The sequence below is a fragment of the Rhopalosiphum padi genome, chromosome 1 (assembly GCF_020882245.1).
Source record: "Rhopalosiphum padi isolate XX-2018 chromosome 1, ASM2088224v1, whole genome shotgun sequence".
In the NCBI taxonomy this organism is placed as follows: Eukaryota; Metazoa; Arthropoda; class Insecta; order Hemiptera; family Aphididae; genus Rhopalosiphum; species Rhopalosiphum padi.
In genome coordinates, this window is record NC_083597.1 from 4,801,519 (window position 1) to 4,817,293 (window position 15,775).

Below are 15,775 nucleotides of genomic sequence, written 5' to 3' on the forward strand. Positions count from 1 at the left end.
TGCACGTGCAGTGGTGGACGGCAAACGGATAAGACGACAAGACGAAACGTTTTTTGTTCGTTCGGTATTATATAACACTATACAATATACACATTATAATGGGTATAATAATATTATATTTATATGCTATTAAAAAAAAAAAAAAAAAAATCGGTTTTACAGACCGTAAAGTGCGAACAAACATAATACATACACATAAGCATAATAATAATAACGATAATAAACGATGGAGATAATCACCCGTCGACTTCAGTTATTATAGTTGTAGGTACCTATATCGTATATAATATCGATACACATTGAAAAACAAAACAAAATAATTATTATGAATTTTATTGCAACCGACAACAATTCAACTGCAGTTGTGCAGACGATTATACTAATTTATTATACATTGTAACGTAAATTATAAAATAATACTACACCACATATTTCGATAGTTATAATATAATATAATATAATATAGTAATATATTATATAGTATATAGGAGCACAGCGGAAATCGTTTCTGTAAATTCCAGGTGAACTTGACCGAGATATTATGTTCTCGTTGCAGAAATCTGTAGAGTCGCAAAAACGAATTTTGGTGTAATAATGTTACTGCGCGTGTGTTGTTTTGGTGTAATGGGGTACGATAATTATTTTACGCGTATAGCTATTATAATAATATTATGGGATACTTGTATGATGAGTTATTATAATATTATAATTAATTTGTTGTTTGACGCACCCGTCAAATTATCGAAACGTGCCACTGTGATCGCGGTTACCGGTTCTACCTTACGTTTGTTATTCACACCACACGTGTAATTATGTATTAAAATATTTATTATTGTATCGTACTATCGTATATAATATACGTAGATACGCGTATGGTAATTACGATGTATTACGATTACCACGTCCGGTTACTGTGTAACCGTTACACAATCGACGACTACGGAACCACTACATATTAGTCGCATTACAATAATTTACAATGATAATATTATGCTGCTATTATAATGGCGTTATCCAGACTGCGAAAGATTTTTTCCGATTCCTTTAAACATGTTCGTTTAAAGTATTGCAGTACACGAAAAGTGAATTGAATTCGATGAATTGACTCTTGGTGTGATGAGATATTTTATGGAAATATTCGGAAAACATATTGATATTATGAATTTATATGTTTATTGACACAGACACAATAAGCGATTTAGGCTAAATTACAGTCGCGCAGATCATATAAACATATGCATACCTCTCATTCGTAGAAACTGTATTTTAATGAATAAAATAACTGTCATGCTCTTCTCCCTTCCACAATGGCTTTTGTGTCTTAATTTGGATCACACGTAAAACAGTTTTCAAACATTTGCAAATTGAAATAATTTAATGTCATTTTTCAAATTGTGAATGTGGATATAAATAGGTGTAACATAAAAATAACGACCAATAATAATATGATTGTTAAGATAAATATTGAAAGTAAAAATACGGATTAAAATCTTCAAAACGAATTGTCGGACGATCTGCAGCGGAGTGTATCTATTGCACTATTTGCATTGCAGTATTATTATAGTACCTATATCTAATAATAGGACTCGTGTAATATATTATTATATTATAGGTAGTATTATAAAAAAAAAATATTAGGCACGTGTATATTATAACAGTGATATTACAATATTCATTTTTTAGTGTCGCGCCAGTGTTGAAAACAATAAATCAATAAAATAATAATTAATCATAATAATAATAATAATAATAATAATAATAATAATTAAAGATAATATAGCGATGGGAATATCGCAACTATGTGGCTGTTTATCGTCGCAGGTTATTGAGGTCATCCACGTCCGTGTAGTCCTCGCGCAACAACAGCTTGCCGGCCCCGTCCAACCCGGTACATGACATACCATCCGAGCACTCGAGTCCAGTGGCGCACGGGCACAGCATCGTGTGGACATACAAATCGGCAGACGATCCGTCTGGGTAGGTGACGGTAATGTTCTGAGGTTGGACGTCGCCAGAATGCGGACGGCACGTATCACCCTCTTCACCCAGTGGTCTGCAAGTGGGTACGCTATACCGCATCATACCTACAAAAAAAAAAATTGTAATGCTGCATATGCATAATTGGATGATTCGACTTTATATTACAGACCGGGTTTATCATAAAAATTAAATATTCAAAATAGAGGGAAATATGATAAGAAAATAAAATGTTTTGATTTAGGAAAATCTAAGATGATTTATACATTTTGTAATTATTGTTTACGATCTATTGGAAGAAATTTTGTGGATCGACTTTTGAAAATCTAATAAGATACCTACTAATTGACCGTGCTAAAATTTATTGCAAATATATAAGGTGATTAAAATTATAAATTAATTCAAAACGTTAATCTCAAACCAATTGATATCAATTTAAAATTTTGATAAGCGGAGGGTAGTTGATACCCTGTAAAATATCAATTCAATACTCCGCTTATCCAAATTTTAAATACATATAACTTATATTTTGAACTACCTCTCTATTGGATTTTTATAAATCAAAATACTTCAAATAATATTCTGCGTAGATAGAAATATTAAGAAATATTATACTAAAAATGAATTTTGTCATTCAAAAAAGTTAAAAATTTGAAAAATATTATAAAAATACATTTTGAATCACCTAGCAAGTATATTACATACCCATATGTTATTATACATTTCTGGTTATAACGGTCCGTGTATTGTGAAATGAGCGAGATTTTGTATTTATTTAACGTGCAATCGTACAACAGAAAAAATATATTGTTATTAAAAAAAAGAGTATGATCGCTTCTCTTACAGATTACATCAGTTCCGTCTTTTTTTTTTTAATAAACTATCCTCTTTTTTTGTATCACTCGTTTGGAATTTATTTTCTTTTTCCGTCCAGTCAGCTGATTTTCAATATAATATTGTATCTTATAATTATTATTTACGAAGTGCTCAACTTTCGTTGTTTTTATATACAATAAAATAATAAGCCTAAAAATCAATCGATCATAATTAACGTGAGAAAAACAGAAAATAATTCCAATTGTGCTATGACATTATTATACTGTATATAAGGTACTTGACCCAAAGTTTTTTCAATATATTATATTATATACATTTTAAGTTGAAACCATCGGATACTTATTATTTATTAAACGTTGTTTTTATTTGGTACTATACAATGCTATTGTAAGAGAAAAATATTTACAGCTATAGCTTTATAACTTGTACTAGTGTACAATATTATTCTATTATGTAGCTTAAACTAATATAAAATATATATACATAGATGCATCTCGAAACAGTGGGAGGAACAAGTATTTTTATCGAACAACCGTTACAAAAATGGACTAATAAATATATTCCTTTTTTTACCGCACAGTATACATGAACTTATTAAACTCTTTATACCTATTATTATTCTATTCGCGAATATTGGATCACTCGACAACTCGTCGGTGCGGTTCACTAATTCATTACTTTGTCGAATAAAGTAGTAAAGTTGGTTAATATAGATAGATTTATAATAAAGACTGAGTCCAACGTGTGTAATTATAATTGACGATAATTCAGTTTATGCGAGTATATAATAGGACACAACAATATTTTATTACCTCGTTAAATGTTTACATTTTTAGCGATCAATTTATGAACGCTCGTGAACACGCACATTAACGAAAATTATATTTTAACCATTATTTTACAAATTTTATCGTTTTAGTTTAAAACCAATAAACAATATCGTCACAATAAGACAGTTGAAAAAAAAAATATCAAGTAAGTATACGTATTATAGTCAGTGCTATTATAAATATTGCGGTTTATATTAATACTCGTAGGTTTGCTTCTTTTTGTTAACACATGTCGTTACATTGTTGTAGTCATTTACAAATTTATATACCTAATTACGCCATTATTATAGTATTTAAAAATAATATTTTAACAATTTCACTATATAAGTCATGACAACTTTTCCGTTTAAAGTATGTAATTAAATTTTCAAATTGTATAAATAATTTACAGATTACAATAATAACAATGATATACGAAGTATAAACATCAATATAATATATATATTATACCGGAAGTTCATACTATATTCCTTATAAGTTATAACTCATACGCAACGCAATATTATTCGTCCGTCCATGGTAGGTATACCTACGTACGTTAATATAATACAATAAGAAATAATTGTGTTTCGACTTGAATATCAAAGTAAATATATCTTGGAGCAAAACCGAGTAAATATAGTTATAACATTGATTTCGGATCTTTAAAATAGATTTATAAATATATACCACAATATATAATATATAGGTACCAATACAAAGTACTTATACATATACACATTAAAATGTAAAATGTATATTATATTATGCGATGACGCATTTTGATGATAAATCGTTTGAAATTACCGAACGCCCGTTTATTGTCACAGATATAATATATTCGAACGCAAATAAAAACTGCAGTAACGTGAAATTATTGTTCTCGAATACGTTTATTTTTATTTATGCAAATTAAGCTGACGATAAAATCTCAAATGTAAATTTACAAACGACCGTGACGTATCAAAATAATATAAAATGGATGTTATATCATAATATACATTATATCCCTAAACTACCGTAGTTGAACACGACAAAAATCGTTGTATTTCATCGTGCTCACACCACGTGCTATAAAATATTCCGGTGTTCTGTTTGCCTGATTATGTATTTTGGTAATTTAAAGCTGTGTAGCTTCATACAAAAATATATAAATGGCTATAAAAAGTATGATTTTTCCAAATGTTTCTGGTAACCCATAACCGGTAGATACGTCATACACATATATTATAAGAAAAGAGAAAAAAATATACCACATCCTGGTTACACTTTGATCGGTTAGACCGATTAATCTACAGAGAGTGTCATAGATTTATTTTTTAGTCAATCGCCAGGTAATAAAAACGATAGTTAGAATCCGAAAAAGCTCTTACTATATAATGTATTAAGTTTCACTGGTTGAATTACCAAAAACCAAAAATATCGCAGTTGTACGTCGACGAGATGATGGAACAAAAGTCAAAATAATAATTTGAAAAATATTTTTATTACTTCCCTAGCGCTGGGTGATTAAAGCAAGTTAATAATTAAAGTTAGTATAATAATGTTTCGTAAATCGTTGCTTTCAAGCTTAACTATACGATAACTATGTATATCTGCGTTACTTTTTCTACAATGAAACGTACAATTTACTCGAAAAAGTTTATAACTTATAGTTTTCCGTATGTTGTGGTGAAAAAATATTATGAACTTTTAACTGATTATTTGGGTTTGAGATTACTTTTACTTTGAAAAACTGTTTACTTAATAAAATTAATTAAGTTTTTAATTTCCTTAAATTTTTTAAAATTAAAAGTTCACTTCTCGTACCTTATGTGTTAAGACAAAACGACAGCGCGTAATACTGCACGGCTGGAAAATAAGATGATTACGGTCTAGAGTTTCATATTATGCACAAAAATTAAGTATTAAAAGGTTGACTGTATGAACAATAAATAGGTTTAAGTTAAATTCCAGGTATCAGTCGAACAACAATAACATAGTCAACGAAGAGCAAAGACCGTGAATATGGTGATTATAATTTACCTACGTCCTACATATTATAATAAAGTTAAAGGTCACCGTTGATACAATACTTTGATGTTAGAATATATAATATGAACTAAACAACCACTACACGAGTACATAATATTTTGGTTATGCAGTTATTAATTTATGTATATACATAAATATACTTTTTTAGGGGTGCATATAATGATGTGTTTTTAAGTTTATACTTAAATCAATTAAACAACTTATATTAAAACAACATATTGTGTCTAACACATTTTCAAACATTATTTGTACGTATTTTTGTTATATTAAATACGCCTGGACATAGTTTAAAGTTACATATTATGAGGAAAAATAATGAATGTGTAGATATTTTGATAATACGATACAGTTTTAGATGGCTGTAGATACTTTTTCTGTATATTTTGTACATATATTGTAAATATAATATTATAATATTTGCATATACTTCCATTGCACATTTTATACTTACATAGTTCCATACTTATAAAGTGTATAAATATAAATATGAACAGTATAATAAATATTGAAAGAATGTATGAATATAATAACAAATAAAATATTTGAAAAATTTATCTGATGTTTAATATATTGATCCAAATAATATTATACTTAAATGTATTTATAATTTAATCAAATTTTCAGAGATGTATTTAGAATTTTCTCACCCTGGTCCTATTCTATCCCCCTCTCCCCCACAATAAGGTAAAAATATTATACAGTTAAGCTACCACAACGCTTTACTATCTGTCGTTACATGATTCGTCGGTGCCTTATTTAACGATATTTAATAATCACAAAAAAAGGCATTTGTCACAAAAAATTCCACGTGTACTACCATGATTTTAAATTGATTTTAAAAAAGGTATCAATGCTGCCCCAATTGTATTTTAAGTTTTAAATTTTTATAAGCCAAGATTAATTCTACCGGAAATTTAAAATGAATTTATTCTTTGAAAAACATTTTAAAAACTAACCTTAATTTTTTACGAAATTGTAAAGAATTAAATAAAAATGTACCTGTATACGTCATGTACCTACAATTTTATCAATAGTACCCCACTATAATTCTAAAGAGATATTTGGTTTTACCGAGATTTCATTGCATTGCACAGCATAAAAATGACAAAAATAACTGAGAATCGAATGCGACAGTGGGTGCAAAGAAAATTATCGTCTGTCTCAAAAGAATCAATGATCGGACGATGTGCACCGTCGGACGTGATGAAAAGAAAAGCGGTCGACGGCCATCGCCCTTTTCTATTATGACCGGCCAATGAAGAATATCGTGGTAACCCGTTCACGCAAGTAACGTAAACATATTTCAGACAGCGGTCATCTGAACCAAGGTATAAATTTGTTGACCGCGGTACACGTGTAAACGTAACACGTACTCGCGTACTCGCGAGCGGGTAACCGCGATGATTTCCATCGTCAGTCAGTCACTCTAAGGGAAACCGACCTTTTTCACTGTCGTGTCCGTTAATCTGGATTTCATAGTTACGTTGTCAGTCGTATCTAGGGTTTTACATAGACCCCGTCTGTTGTGTTGTGTTCCATGTATCGTATCCCGATTGGCCGTTGTAAAATATGTTGAAATCGTGGTGTCATTAAATTTATTTTATAATATCATGATCTATCGTAAAATGTCCAGAGTTGGACCAAGTTCAATATTTGGATACGATATTACAGACGCCTTAGCTGTGAATGCGGCTTAACATTCTCGATCGAGCCATTTTCCCGTCACAGTTAAGTATTGTTAATATTATAGTGGAAGGTATTTGATGCGGCCGGCGAGGTGTATGTAATATGTATAACCTAACCTATCTATACACGGAAATCAATAATTTATCGTGCAACGTAGTAGTCGTAGTACCAATAGTTTCAATCGGTTATTCTCCTTTTAAGGTGGTATATACATTAAAAGACACTGGACGGCATAATACACTAAATGATTCGGTGGTACATATACTGGCCGGTTTTCATTTGGACGGAATTCCTAAAACCGTTCACCCGAAAAATGATAAGTGTCATTTGAGCAAATATATTTTATTTTATTTTTATTTATTTTACGGGCTGGACCCATTTTTGTTGTTAATAGTTAATTGTTTACAATACATGTCTTGGGCATAATATAATATGTCGTTTAGTTGAAATTTATGCGGAATTTTAATATGTCTAATACATTTTCCATTTTTAGAGGTTAGGACTCTCAGTTATTCTTAACTGGTATAGTGAAAAATATTCCTTGAATATAATTCGTATTATAAGTGCGTTGTTTTGATATAATGTGCAGTAAACTATTTAAAATATATGTATCATAAAAAAGCCAAATATTACGTATCTTTAACACAAATAAAGTTTAAAATTTTTTTTAATTTAAGTTTCATTATAATATATCAATAATTCACTTAGTATACCTATTGAAGATATAACAATGAAACATTGTTTAGGGTTAAGGGGATAATAGATTATTCTTATAAAATAAATTGTGTGCTTATAATGCTTACATAAAATTGAAATTAAAATATACCTAAACGGTCGGTCAATTTCTCACCCAAATGATGAATGCTCAACTCGGGAACATTTTGGGTCATACGCCCCCTATACTGAACATTGATTTCAAACGATGCTGTGCCAAAAGCATGTTGTTCCTTCGTAAGTACACGTGCCGTGCCGTGCAGATAATATTTATTGCAATTTCACTCGAGCAATGGTGCATCACAATGTGGTCCGATATAATAAAAAATTTAACGTTGGAAACAAATGACGAAAACTTGACAACTCGTTGTTAACAACCAATATTATATGTAGAAGACAATAATATCATAAACATATTATAATAGTGGTTTTACTAAAACCATTCTTTGGGTGAAAGGGGAAAGAGGGGCATTTGTATGTTACATATATGTCATAACACTCATAACTAATAAAAAAAATGTCATAATATTTATAACAATTCATACATATCTCTTATTTTTAATAATAATGTATTGTGCTTATGATCTTAAGCAGAAGAATTAAGATACTTCTTCTTGTCGTGTCCGATTATAAAAATGCCAATAACAATTATATAAATTAAAAAAATAAAAAAATAAAAGATACTATGATTGAGATTAATAAATTTTTATTCATTTGGAATATACGATCTTTATTCTATAGTTCTATACTTAAGATGCACAATCAGTATGTGTTAAGAATAGTATATAAATATTATGATACTTATTAATTAATCAAATTAATAAGAACTAATAAGAACTAATAATAAGAAAAACATAATATTAAACGTGTTAAGTTTTGATAATAAAACCACAATCTATTTGCACCTACATGCTACGGGGAAGGTCCTCTAAAATATTATTACAATAGCACCTCAGAAGCAAACAAACGCCAACTTCAATAAAATGTGTATACCTAGGTATATAAAAGTGGCAAATAAAACTCATACAAATTCAATATCCAGCAGTGACAATTCTCATAAATACCGGTTGTGTCGGGTTTATCAAATAACGTAAATAATATGACAAATTACTTGTACCCAGGTATGTAATATCCTCGATAGTCGGTATAATATGTATATTGCGCGACATGCATATAATGAAGCGGCCAAGTGGATGAAATCCAATCTCTTTGTCATTTGATGACAGACAGGAGTATCAAGAATCAATTTGTATTCATTTTTTCCACAGAAAATTGTTTCAACATGATTATATTCGTAATAATAATATATATATATATATATTATACTCATTCACCCCATAATCCGTGTAACGTAGTACCTATATCGTTACTAGTCTGTTGTCTCGCGCGCCACACATATAATAATATAAAATATGTTGTGGATACAATTCTTTTAATTATGCTAATTAACCTAGAAATGTATGCGCCAGTTACGATAAAATGCAGGTCATGCTATCACCGTAATAACTAATGCGTCTCCACCCATCTAACTGTGCACAGTGTGCACTTACCATACTTTTATGGATAGTGCACTATTATATACATCAACCCGGGTATAATAGTATGTACACATTTAATTGGGCATTTATATGAGGGTCGTTACGAAATGTCCGTGAAATGCAGGACTTTCTACTTTATCCATTTTACGCACTTTCCATATAATACCTAATGTGTGTATGTTTAGCAAGTTCTGTTTTTACTTTAATGTCGAATTCCGTTTCGAAAGTCCATCATTTGAATCCGTACATGCAGATTAGTATTAATGCAGGATTGAAACAATCGTACCGTTAATATTGAACTAAACCGTTTATTTAAATTCTTTTTTTTTTTAAACAACATAATTGATGATAATATTCAAATTTAAGTACAATAAAACGCATGCCATTATTTTAATATTATGATGATAACACAAATAGAACCTTTTAATAATAATATAATATACCAACGTATTGCGTTTTGATGTAAGTAAATATTTGAAAAATATCAAGAGTACCTATTATATTATATCAGCCTGGAGCTAATAAAATGTTTATCAATAATATATAAACGTATAGTGAAAAACAAACTATACCCGATGCATAATATTTCTTGAAAAAGAAACATTTTTAGATAGAATTTTAGACTTTTTTGATGTTGTTTTTCTACTATCCCGGTCCCATAAAGAATTTTGGACGGAAAAATGTATTTATTACAAAAATATTTAGTTATCATATATGGACATATTTTATTACTCAATCAAATTCTTATAGTAGTTCTATTATTACTTTCAATTTATATATTTAGAATATAAGGTATACTTATTGACATTTATAAACTATTTGATTTACTTGCAAAGTGTGGAATAAAGATATTATGGTTTTATATGATATTTAATGAGACTTCTGATTTATAATTATTTATTATTATCATGTATTTGTATAACTCGGGCTATTACAATATTAAAGCATTTTTAGTCATTTGAGAATTTAAAAGTGGAGTCGCTTTTGTAACTTTATTCTTAATACTTTCTACTACGATATAACTAGCTCTTATCCAATAACTATTAGGTACAATATATTACTTGGAAAAGTTTCACATTTAATCCAAAGACATTTTTTTTTTAAATCTTATTTAAATAATTGGCTCCAATTTTTCAATATTTTTGATATTAAATTACATATATTATAATAAAAACTATAATTTGTTTTATGTTGTTTTTATTATTTTCTTAGAATTTTTTTTTTGTTTGTTGTGAAATACGAGTAAATCAAATTTTAACCAAAACCTAGTTCCAATTACTTATTAATTTTAAATAGTTATAAAAAATACTTTTTAGATACTAAGTAAATATTTTGTTATCATTTTCTTAACTAACAAGCTCATTTATAGAAAAAAACACCTCCTTCAAGTTTCGTTGATTTCAAAAAGGTATAATTTATTGATTTCAGATAACTATTATTCTGCACAGTAAACACTAAAAAGACAGGAACGATTTATGATCTGAAAATGGTTAAGTAGATCGATTTTTTATTTTAAACTATAATATTATACTTACAAGTTAACCTAAATATTGTTGCCTGAAATCTATTATATGGCTGTCGGGGAGTACCGGCGGCATTGTGATTATAATACAGCCGATTTCTGACGGTAAATAATGTAAAACAAGAGCGCGTGAACTCGACTCTACTACTAGAAAGTCAGACTTCGCGTAGGTAAGTATATAGATATATACATAACCCATATAATATATTACACGATAGTTGTGGGCCATTTGGGACCCCGACGAGCGACTGCGGTCGTATTTTACGGACCTGCACGGCAGCACGGGCATCGCAGTCCTTTAAATGCAACATACAGGGCGATCCAATGAAATCAGCTGCCTACAATAATTTACTCATTTGAAGATTTTTATGATTTTTACAAAACAAAAAAAATAATGTTTTTTTTTTACAGAATAAAGAATTTTTAAATATCAAAAATTGGATGATTTATTTTTATTTTTAATAATTTATAGTTGTAATGATACCCAGTTATTTTTACTAAAGAAAATTATAATGAATGGGTTATACTTTCTCTAAATTTGTTGTGTACAAATATGCAATATCTTTTTTATTAAACATTATTTTAGTTTAGATGCCTTTATAGTAACATGTAAATTTAAAACATTATTTTAAGGTAAATTAATTAAATTATAAGGGTATAGTAAACCAGAAATATTATTTGATTACTTGGGACCGACATATTTCAATATTGTCTTAATATTATTAAGAAATATCTAAGAATAAATAATAACAATACTAATATTAAGAAAACTGTAAGAAATATTCATTTATCTGTTATATCATAATATAAAATAATTTTCGCATCATTGTATCAATTAATTGTTTTTCCTATTTGTAATGAATGCATAAGTCAATAAGTCTCTGCATTCAAAAAAAGATGTGTATATAGAAGATGAATAAATAAATTATTTATTGTTTTGTATTTTTTTATATACTATAGTTTAATAAATGTATATCTATTTATTTAATAAAAAAAATTGTAAAAATGTAATATCAACAATTATTTAAACTAATGATCCTTTGAAAATATCAAAATGTACCAAGATTTTAATGAAAGAACCGTGTTTTTAATGAATCACCCTGTAATCCGTAGGCATATTATATTATAGCATAACATTATAACATGTCCATGCACCGTGCTGTGGTAGCATCCCGTTAGACCAACACAATATACAAACAAATTATACGACACCGGGTGAAAATGTCGCAGATTTATATACATTTATTACCTAAAGATAATGCTTCTACAGCCTATGCAGCCATGCAGCAAACGATTGATCGATGTTCGTTGTTAACACTAACTATATACCTAATATAATACTATGTACATATATTAGACACATTGTGATAATGTAGTAATTAAAGTATTATATATTATAATAGTAATAGTAATATTTAATATAGGACCAGTTTGCGATAACTCTCCCTTACCAGACAATTGATATATATATGTAATATGTATACCACCTATACTGTAGTACATCTTGCATGTATATTATGACATTGCATGCCTATACAATATGCTTAAAACGCATATTGTTATAATTTATAACTATAAAAATATGTTATATTATAGAGATCGAAATGCCGAAATGTCTATATACATTTATAAATTTTAAATGTTTTACTGCAAAACAGTGACAACCATTTACATTACGAAGTACGATTCACAAGTTTCATTACTAAAAATTCATTCCTAAAATATTAAAATGTCGAGATAAAAATTAATATTTCCCATACATCAATAAAAACCCAAATTATTTATTATTAATAATCGTCGAAAATAGTCAAAGTGTAATATGTACTCGTTACTTGTAGGTACCTACTTGAAGCGTGACTGAAATTTATATCGGACTGATGAAAATTACATTAATGTTTCATCTTGATTATCTTTGGAATGTACATAAATCGCAAGACAATACAAGCAGTTAAATAGGTCAAATTTATATCATGATGATTTGTCTAGGTATACTCAGAAAATGTCAAAATTCCAATTCTCTTCGTTATTACAATTTGTAACCTTCTTCTAGAACTCAATTTTCACACGCCAAAATAAATTACGTTTTAACAAGTTTTTACTGTCATAATACTATTATTATTTCCAACGCGTCATTTGAAGGTAACGTTTAATCAACAATCGTGCAGAATAAATAACAAATTAATAACAAATAAATAACATGAAATAATACGTTCGTAGTAAGTCCAATTCCAATGTGATACATATTAGATAAAACGAAGAAAAGACTTAAAAGAAAAAAAAAGTCGAAAACTTTTTTTTTAACAGCGTATTGATAACCTCAAAAATAAATAAAACATAATACTATAATATAATATATAGTAATATAATATATAATAATATAATATAATTTTAACGTCATATACACTATACACACTATACTACACAGATGTATAGTGACCACGGTGTCCTATATTGAACAGTATTATAAGTGTGTAACAAACCGAATTGTCATTCATAATTTTTTTAGCTAAATTATATGATACTAATTTAATCAAATCAATATTAAAAAAGAATAAATTAATAAGTGTTGATAAATTAATTATGTTGATCAGTTCTGCGTGTAAAATATACCTATAATATGTAAGTAATAATATAATAGTATGTATATATTAAAATAAATTAACTATTCACGACCTGTGTGTATGGTATTTAGTATATCTTGTCTAGTCAGTCAAGTAGAAAAATAGAAAACAATTGTATCCACAGATTATGCGGGTAACTTCATTAACCCATCAATAATTGTAAGTCAAAATCACACAGTTTTACTAGAAGGCTGTTTTAAATATTCTAATTTGTTAGAACATTATAAGTTATCTCATGTTTTTTTTATACTTTTGAATCAATTTTATCAAAATGTGTTGACATATCAAAATCAACATTAATTGAACGAGTATTTTTTAAGCATTTAACTTGATGTAATAAATAATAGGTTCATAACAATGCGTATGGTATTTGGAGGCTATTATGACTTTAAAATCGTTGTAGTTAATAATAATCTATCAACATTTATAATTTTTAAAAATATTTCAAGTATAATAAACACTAAATCTATTCCAAATTGCACATAGTTTTAAAACCATTTTTAAGGAATATTATAATTAGTATAAAAATGTAATAACTAGAAAACTACTCGTTCGAATTTTAAATACATCAAAGTTTTTAAAAAAATATGCACTAAATAATTTGCATTAAAAAAGTTATTCTTGTTTGAAAAATAGAAGTTTCTATAGGCACGTGAATCTCATCATTTTTAATAATTTAAAAATATGGTCAAATTGTATTTAAAAATTCAATAAATCAGAATTTGAATAATTTTATTATTAAATGAAAAATGGGGTTGAGCGTACTCGGTGAATCACTGTATAATTTCGTGTGTCAAGTCTCGGTGTACTGCTCATCCTTGACGATTTGCATAACAACTACGGGGGCGACCGCAGTGCAGGCGACTGTGCAGTAGCAGCGTATAATACTATAATAATATTATGATGATATGAACGCAGTCGTCGATACCCCTAAGATAGACCGAGCACGCACATATATTATGTATACTATATAAGTGCTGGCGATAATGTCATAATATTATATTTATATATATATTATGTATTATATATACACGATGCGTGTGTATAATGGACGTGTAGGTGGAATGAAATACGCCGTCTCAGATGGTCTATATAATGTATAATATAATATATAATAAACGTATATTGTATTAATATACAGTGGTTCGAACTGAATGTATCCATTGTCCGGCGGTGTTGTCCCCGAGAGTTGTGCCGAAAAATAAAATTCCCCGTAGGCGTATAGCTCATGACTATATTTACGTATATTATTATGCGAATTTCTCCCGAATATAAGTTACGCGTCTCATTAATTTTCCGGCCTACACTCGTGCGTACATAGAGCGACTATATTATGATATCATAATACCTAACCTAACGTTCTTTTGGCTGCAGAAATGTTATGTATTGTTATTTATTGTTACAGTGCGATGAGTAACACAAATAATAATATTATGCGACAATAATATAAATATTGTATGGAAACTGACGATGACAACTCGCTTCACAAGGTCTTTTGCATTATATCTAAATAACTCGAACACTCCGCCAACGAAGAAGTTGGACAAAGTATACGGTAGCGGCCCGTATATTAATATTGCTATCGCGGACACGTCGAACAATAGTTGCAAACTACAAAATTGTTAAGGGCAATCAATTTAACGGATTAAGCAAATCTTATAAAAAATATATATATAATTATAACAATAAGGTTATTAATTATATTTTATAATTTACTAACATTTAAAAACATTGAAGCATATTTTATACAAATGTTCTAAAATAATTGGTTTGAATGGTTTGATTAATTATATTTAAAACAATTAAAATATTTTATTTCAAAAATGTTTTAACGATTTTATGTTTAAATACGAACATGTATGCAGTACTGGTTTACAATAGATTTCGAAAAATTGATAAGTTTTGAAACACAATTTTATAATAGTAATAAGATTATTAATGTTTAATCGAGTTAAAATTCATTACTATTATGTCATAAAGTTTAAATAAATCAAGAAAAACTTTTTTTCAACTGTATTTAATTATTTTGATCACGAT

The 15,775-nt window shown here is 28.3% G+C and overlaps 1 protein-coding gene across 2 annotated transcripts in view; it reads right to left on the reverse strand.

The window, feature by feature from the left end:
* Positions 1 to 317: 317 nt before the first annotated feature.
* Positions 318 to 15,775, reverse strand: part of LOC132931935 (astakine-like) — a 42,776-nt gene continuing 27,318 nt past the window's right edge. For both annotated transcript variants that reach the window (XM_060998043.1, XM_060998042.1), the window contains one exon: positions 318 to 2,084. In XM_060998043.1, the coding sequence (XP_060854026.1) occupies positions 1,810 to 2,084 (275 nt within the window). In that variant the 3' untranslated portion in view covers positions 318 to 1,809. The remainder of the gene's footprint in view (positions 2,085 to 15,775) is intronic.